At 36.9% G+C, this 8,657-nt stretch overlaps 1 protein-coding gene and 1 non-coding gene across 2 annotated transcripts in view; both read right to left on the reverse strand.

The window, feature by feature from the left end:
• The window catches only part of LOC121376939 (tetratricopeptide repeat protein 39C-like), a 46,140-nt gene extending 39,896 nt beyond the window's left edge, over positions 1-6,244 (reverse strand). Inside the window, exons 1-2 of the mRNA XM_041504748.1 lie at positions 5,979-6,244; positions 1,314-1,362 (exon numbers count right to left, since the gene is read on the reverse strand). Coding sequence (XP_041360682.1) covers positions 1,314-1,362; positions 5,979-6,127 — 198 coding nt within the window. The 5' untranslated portion in view covers positions 6,128-6,244. The remainder of the gene's footprint in view (positions 1-1,313; positions 1,363-5,978) is intronic.
• A 1,968-nt stretch (positions 6,245-8,212) lies between these two features.
• On the reverse strand, positions 8,213-8,284 carry Trnaw-cca. Its single transcript has one exon. It is a non-coding gene; the product is annotated as a tRNA-Trp (tRNA).
• Positions 8,285-8,657: the final 373 nt, after the last annotated feature.

The raw sequence follows: 8,657 nt of genomic DNA on the forward strand, positions 1-8,657 counted from the left end.
TAATAAATTAATTTAACAGTACTGCATCATTGAGTGGCCTGAAAATTATCCAAAGTAGTATTTACTTGAGCTAATATTCCCAATCCCATCAAACACGAGATGGGGCAAAATAAATTTCAATAAATTCGTGAAATCTCTAAAACACACAAATTAAATTTTGGTGATCATTCTTAACTTTTTTACTTTCAATTTTACAATGAAAATATGAACTAAAGTTGATTTTGCAGAATATTATATTTCATTACCAATTCACCAGAGCGGGATATAGCTCAAGCGGTAGCATGTCCACATATGAAGCGGTCGGTCATCGGATCAATCCTTCTCAGTAGACCCATTTGCAGTTTGGGCTATTTTTCATTCCAATCAGTGGTCCACAACTGGTTCATTAAAGGCCATGGTATGTGCTGTCCTGTCTGTGGGAAAGTGCATATAAAAGACCCATAACTGCTTATCGGAAAGAGTAGCCTATGTGGTGGCAGTGGGTTTCCTCTAAAGAGATATGTCAGAATTACCACGTTTGACGTCCAATAGTCAATGATAAGATAAACATCAATGTGCTCTAGAGACGTCGTTAAATCAGACAAACTTTATTAATTTGCCAAGAAGCTAATTTAAAAATTGCCTGCCGTTTACATAATGTAGCTGTACTGCCATTTTTGGTGTTTGGCTAAATGAAACTTGAATTTAGCTATAGATTTTCTTAGCAAATTTGCAGTTTGCCTGAATTTAAAGCTGTGTAACCAACACATGAACAGAACAACGGTTCACGCGAGATATTGTATCCTGCCTGATCAACAGCTATTACAAAGGAAAGGAATGCATGCCGTTCACCCACACCCCAGCCCACTGTTTGATTAGCAGCAATACTGTAGTTGGGAAGGGAGATAATTCATGATTCTTCCACTAATGGAAATCTATATTATGAAAAGTTTGTTTTGTTTCACGACAGCACTAGAGCACATTGATTTATTAATCATCGGCTATTGGATATAAAACAATTTGGTAATTCTGACTTGTAGTCATCAGAGGAAACCCGCTATATTTTTCCTAATGCAGCAAGAAATCTTTTATATGCACTTTCCCACAGATAGGAAAGCACATACCACGGCCTTTGATCAGTTGTGGTGCACTGGTTGGAACGAGAAAAACACAATCAGTTGAATGGATCCACCGAGGTGGTTCGATCCTGCGACGTTATGATGACTATCACTTCTTGTGTCATTGTCGTATTCTTTCTGAAAATATCACCAGAGTGTCACTCTGTGACCAGACATGAATAATATTACACTTACAGTTCATCGACTGACACCTACCATGAAGTGAACAAAACTGTATCCAGCATTCATCAATGGGCTGTCATCTCTGAAAAACAAGACGAAATATGAACTTGTTTAAAGCAGCTCCTCCACATTATTTAATCACACGTTGTTAGGATTTAACGGGATTATCCTAAGTCTGTAAACATTTTTAAAAGGTTTTACCGGCAAATAAAATATTTTTACATTATTAAAATTGCAATTTACTTACATTTCCTAGAATATAAATTACATCTCTATAACCAATGTATTTCTGGATGTCCATCATAATGCTTTGTAATATCTCAGTATTATACAAACAAATTATTTTTTCCCGAACAGTAAAACTAAATTTAAAATATTTTGTCCAAAGGTCAATCCACTTGTAAAAATTTATTCATAAAATCTTTATTTTAAAGACATATTAATTACCGTAAGGTTCACTGTGGTGTTTTAACAAAGTGGAAAAAGAAGGATGTGTTTATTTTCTTGGGGGGAACAAACAAAAGTCTTCTTTTTTTCTTTTTTATTGTCCCCAGACCATTAGACAGTGCCAGGGTTGGGGATCGAGCCCTGATACACCTCCTTACAATTTATCTTAAAATTAATATACATACATGTGTAAACATACATACATATATACAAACATACACACATACATACGCATACACGCACACACGTACTCACATTACATTCTATTCTAATATATGCAGGTACCAAAGTCTTGCTAGGGCTAAAAACGTGGGATGTGAGTCCGATCTCGGCCCGGACCAACACCTCGCCATCTTCAACTTCAACTTATATCCAATTAAGATCCAAGTACGCTGTACTGGACACACACCTCAGCTATCTGGGCTGTCTGTCCAGGACAGTGGGTTAGTTGTTAATTTTTAGTGGTCAGTGAAAGAGAAGTGGGTGTAGTGGTCTTACACCTACCCACTGAACCATTAAAACACACTCTGAGTGGGAGCCGGTACCGAGCTGCGAACCCAGTACCTACATGCTTTATGTCCGATGGCTTGACCACAACGCCACCGAGGCCGGTACCTGGCCATCTAAGTGGAGTTATCCCTCTCAGTCCCAATTACTCTTCTCAGACTAGTTCAAAGACAGTAATTCTTACCTTCCTTTAGCATGTCAATTTATATATGGCATCAATATTACTATTATCAGACAACATTTTGTTCAGCATCGCACCACAATTTGCTATGCAAGTTCAGGACTAGCTCTGGCACTCATCAAATTCACCAATTGCGAATTTCAAAAACAACTGTCGAATTTTATTTTAATTTGGAGAAATAATTACATATAATCATTGATATTTTGTTACAAAATAACTGGGTTTCTGCTATTTTTTAAGTATAATAGATAATTTGCAGGGAACAATATTTCACGCGAATCGCCGTTTTGTTCGCGCGTCGGTTACGCAAAATTAAATTTACGCGAACCGCAAACTGGTTACGTCATGACCTGTAAACGTTCAGAAATTAAAACTTGCAAACTTCACGATTACAGGAAGTTTATTCACGCAGACATACTACTAATATTTCGACAAAAGTTTTATGCTGAATTTTATATACTTGATGCGCAGCAAACCAGTAGACAACGTTATATTGCAACAGTTGTAACTTGCGACCAGTCTAAACTTTTAAAACAGTTTTAAAGAAATGTGCTCGGACCTCTTGGGATGGCTAAATTATCTGCTGCTATTTTATCTCTAAAGGAATATATGTAGACATAATATTGGATTGGCTATAATTTTGCATATGTTAAAAACAGTTTTAATGTAAACAGGAATCAAAAAGTGTCACACAAATTGAAAAATATTAACATCGCATAATGAACTTTAAAAAACAAACATTTGGAATGTCACTGTAGTATAGAAGTACCATTGATAAAGTGAAAGTAGCATAGTCACTGCAAAACAACAAAAAGAAATCCCTCCAAATGATTATGTATCTATTTCAAATGCGTAGCACCCATTATGCACAGTAGGCATGTGCGTAATGCAAAAAGAAAATCCGGGAATAGGTCGAGGCTGTCTGTAATTGTTTTTTTTAAAATATCCTTTTAAAATTGACTCGAAAAAAAGATTTTTAAAAAATGCCTCAGAAAAGGCTCAGCATGCATCTACAGGCATCCTGAGTTTCAGAATTTTCAGGGGGGAATCCCCCCGCTCGGGCACACCTTCAGCGGGTGTAATGCTAAAAACATTTCTGGCTATGCCCCTGTATTTTGTTTCAGTACTGGGGCTGATATTCAGTTCTTTTATAATATTGTTAAAGGAGGGGACAATTAAGGCATTTGGCCTGGTATGCATATTCAACGCTATATAATGCACATTATTGCTTAATATCAATAAGTATAATCGTATAGTTAATTAATAAAACGGTTAAATGTGACGGCTATTATATATATAAAGGGCGCAGCCATTTTGTACCATGCCAGTGAATACGCCCTCTGGTGAGCTGGTGGTTACCTAATACCTAACGTGTCACGTCAGGAATTAGTCTTCGAACTGAAGAAACAAAACATACCTGATTTTTGCAGATGCATCGCAATGTTCTGTAATTATATCCATCCCAGTAAGCCAGTACCAATTATATATTATTTTTCAATACAAAATAAACCACCATTGTCGATGTGCTGAAATAACTGTATTAGGTTTCGTACATAAATTAACCCATGTACTGAAACAATAATCGGAGTGTTTTCTTGGTTAATTGGTCTTTTCTTTCCGTGGCCTTTCTTGTATCCTAATTGACAGGTGTATATTCAGATGGTGCCTAGACACTGTGTCTAGACACATTAAAACGACGTGCCACTTTTATGAAGATAACAGGGTATTGTGTGATAACAGCACGGATACACCTCCAATCATAATGGACATTACCAACCGCCCTGCTTTATTACTGTAAGTAATTCCGTAAAACCCTTGATTAAGTAGACTTTCCCATCTAAAATCACAAAACTGACCAATTACGTCATCCCAAAGAAAAGAAAAGTATCACTTGGGTACCGTGAGTTTTTGCTTGAACATGCCTTACCAATAGTCCTAATAGTATGCATTTTTTCTTTGTATTTTTAAAAAAAGAAAAATACTATAGCTCCATTTCGTTCTGTTGATGTAACTTGAAATATATTTAGTTAAATAGTTTATTATAGTATCAAGTCATTTATGTTGTTTTACAAGTCAGGTTGATGAAAGCGAAGCGCCTTGTCATAAATTAGAGCGTTTGTTTACACTGTGCATAGAGAAGATGGATGGAGCTGATGTCACTTCGCCCCAAGCTATACCACCGGACGTCACAAAAACAAAACAAAATGGCTGCCCCCAGTTAGCAGGAATAATCATGGTTTTTTATTAATTCTAAAATTACGCGTTTTTCACTTGTTAAAGTGTCAGTATGTGTTGATGGTCCGGGTATGCATCTTTTCAACACATAAGGCTCTTGTTTGAGTTGACTCTACCTTTAACTAGCAAGCATTAAAGACTTTTTTTCTTTCTTTTTTTGGTAATATGTTTTCTTTTGTATTTGTTTTAACTTTATGTTTGAGCTAAAAACTATGTATTTAAAATATAATTTCAACGTAATTTTGAGGTAACCGATCAGGTAACCCACGGGTTACACAAATATAATTCACGTAACCGAACAAATGGTTATCTAGGTAAAAACCATGTGAACCGACTTCTGGTTACCTCAGATTTCAAAATATTGTCCCCTGATTTGACAAAATTTTAAACAGTGGTTGCTTATCAATTTTCAATTAATTAGAAATATTCCTAAATAGAGAGAGAGAGAGTGATAGGCATTTAATAACTGGCGTCTAGTTTCCTTCCAACACCAATGAGAAAGAACCATCACACCAGCAGTAACCCCCCTCCCCCCACACTTTCAAAGTTTCTACAGGTTCTGGAATCGATGGGAATATCAGGAAAGTTTAGGATAGACTCGGTATTTCTGTCTCTGTAAAGCTTTATTTCATGTTTTATAATTATTTTTTAATGTATTGTCTATTTGATAGTTATATCATATGTTCTATGGTTCGGTAAAAACCATTGACTATATGATATAAATATAATAGACAAAATCATTCAAAAATAAATATAAAACATGAAATAAAACTTTAAAGAGACTGAAATATTCGGTCTAGGTTTCGTGGATTGAAACACCACCCCTTGCTAAAGCAATTTTTTTATTTTGGTCAATATGTTTCCCAGGGGAGCATGATTCAACCTGCTTATAAAATTTGGTCGATCCAGTCTAGATTCCCTCCACCCCCACTACATTTCCTGCACCGTTTGTTTCTCAAAGGACCTTTAAAAATAATGACACCATTTACAATTTGAGGATAAATATTATGATAAACGTATTCTATCTACGCTACCTATAAAGACCAATTGTTTTTAATTATTTTTATTTTATTAAATGAATGGGAGTGGTAGTGGAGGGGTGGGGGGGGGGGGTGCCCTTAACAAGTTAATAACTTTGACGTAACATTACGTGTGTAAATTCGGTACCATGGCGCATGAGCAATCGAGTCCATTTCAGTTCAGTTGCGAAATATACACAATCATTTAATGAACGGTGTGTAAATCACAACCGACAAACAGCACACAATGACCTGCTTAAAGCCATAATCTGTTAATTAAAACAACGACTAACTAGTTTCACAAATTACTTGTATTTGCAAAACAAGGCTTGCGCTTCGTCAAATCCGTTGTTGAGTAACATGTTAATTCCAGACACCGCCATTTCCACGTCGTCTTGTGACAGAACAGTGCTTTCATCACTGCTGAACACCGTCGCCAAGTCATCCCCCGACGCCATCTTTGGGGTTTTAATCACCGGCTTAATTGGTTTAGATCCGATCAATAATGCAATCAAACCGCCCAGGGTCACCGCTTGCGACTCTCGCCATGTTGTTATTTCGCCCTTCGCTACAAATCGGCGGACAAACACGAAGCGGACTTGCAGCGATGGGGGCCTAAAGAAGGTTTCCTATTTTAAAATAATAATTCATTACCGTATGTAATGGGGGGCAAAAAACAACATAAAGGGGCTACCGGAAAATTAGTTCCTATCACAAAGTTGCTATATTTCGTTATTTTATTTTATTTTTTTAATATTATTTTTTTTTTTTTACATTTCATTGTTGTTTTTTGTGTGTTTTTTTACATTTAATTGTGATAGATAGCTACATTCAAATTATTCAGTCGCATATATATATATATGTATATATAATTATTACTATTGGCATAATTAACTGGAGAAGATAGTTTGATTGTGCTGCTGGAGCGGTGGGTGGGGGTATAGGTGCAACCACACTGTTTATGAGTAGTGTTATGGGCGATAGAACAATTGGGGGGGGGGGGGGGAGGTTTTGTGTGTGGTGCTGATGGGTGAGCAGGCTGATTTTTGACTAAATTAAGTATTAAACAAAAATGCCAGAAATAGGATAAGAACGTGTCTTCATATTTGCTTTGCAACCTATCGAACAACTAGCGTGGAAATGAAATCGATGGATTAGTACGTGACTCTATAATGAATAATGCTAAAACTAGTGTAAAACATATTATTAACCCACACCAACTCCCATAAAAAAAATAATAATAATAATAATTTAAAACATTAAAAAGTTTTTTTTAAAAACAAATCACCGTCAAATTGTAGAGGTAAAATCTAATTTTTAGTACAAGGGTGAAGATAGAAAGCCGGAACAGCTTGGGTAGGCAGAATTGTTACTATAAATAGTACTCGATGTACGTAGGCCCTAATTCTACCTTCAGTTTGTTTGCTTTGTTTGACGACACCACTAGAGCATATTGATTAATTAATCAACGGCAATTAGATGTCAAACATTTGGTAATTCTGACACGTAGTCATCAGAGAAAACCCGTTATATTGTTTTTTGTGTGTGTTTTTTTTCCATTAGCAGCTAGGGATCTTTTATGTGCACATTCCCACAGAATGGAAATCGTACTCCACAGCCTTTGACCAGTCGTGGTGCACTGGTTGGAACGAGAAGAAACCAATCAGTTGAAATAGATCCACCAAGGTGGTTCGATCCTGCGACGCAAGCACCTCAGGTGTACGCGTGTACACAGAGATAAGCTAGAACTGCGTAGTCGCGGATGCAGGATTTCTAAAACGGGGGGGGGGGGGGGGGATAGTCCAAATGTGATGACTGATCTCTCCTTTTAAACAGAACAGTTATAATCACATTTCCCCGTAAAGGTTATGGTCGGTTTTTAAAAAAAACCTGTAACCCCCCCCCCCCCCCCCAATGCGCTACTGCTGCGCGTGTTTACCTGGCTGTGCTATTAGATGTCTTCATACCCGTACCAACAACGGAGGTTTAACCCAAGGAATTTAATGGTAGGCTATGGACCAAAATCAACCAAAAGGGGCGCCCGAATTAGAAATATAATATTCAAATAATAATACTGGGGCGGTGGAGAGGGTAGTGCGGGAGAGGTCCCCCTCCCTCTGGCAGATGGTACTGCAGCACTACTTTCGGTCGATATTGTCAGAATCATATAGGCGTACCGGCTCCTATTTTTGTAAGGGGGGGGGGGGGGGGGCTGATTTTTGCCAGAATTAAACAAAAGTACTCGAATCGCAAACGAATCTCCACGCATTTTTACATGGGATTGGGATACAACTAATATTTTGGGTAGAATAATAAAATTACATGATGAATAGTATTCAGGCCAGCTCAGTTTGCCCGAAATTTTCGATTGTTTTTGTATGAATTTAAATATTTTCTTCAGGGGGGCACAGGTGATAGGGGTAAGCCCCTTCCCATTCTCACCTTCCATCATCGCGTATGCTCCTGAATATAAGATGTTTTTATGTACTGGAAATACTCCTCCAAACCTCCCCAACCAGAAAAAAAAAAGTAAAACATTTACTTGACCCCGACGTGACTCGAACACGCAACCTTCTGATCTGGAGTCAGACGCGCTACCGTTGCGCCACGGAGTCAATTGTTAAAAGATGTTCAAAATAAGGTACATGACCTAGTATCATTTACTTCGGTTACAATTTGATTGAATATTTGTAGTTTGGAATTTTTTGTGATATATTAATGTAGTTTCAGCCAATAACGATAACAGTATTATGCTGTTTGTTCTCCATTATAAAGTACCATCCAAAAATGCCTGTCATTTACCGGAATTTACCGAAAATCCTCCACTTCGGAACACCTCCGAAAAAAAAGATGTATATATTGCTATATATTTTTATAAGTAAATAGTTTTTAAAATCTGCGAAATTATTTTATACTAATTTCTGTGTATTAAAAAAAAGTTAAACAAAAAAGAACCGTAATTTATTATTCCCGTAAGTAGATAGCGGT

This window comes from Gigantopelta aegis, chromosome 7 (genome assembly GCF_016097555.1).
Source record: "Gigantopelta aegis isolate Gae_Host chromosome 7, Gae_host_genome, whole genome shotgun sequence".
In the NCBI taxonomy this organism is placed as follows: domain Eukaryota; kingdom Metazoa; phylum Mollusca; class Gastropoda; order Neomphalida; family Peltospiridae; genus Gigantopelta; species Gigantopelta aegis.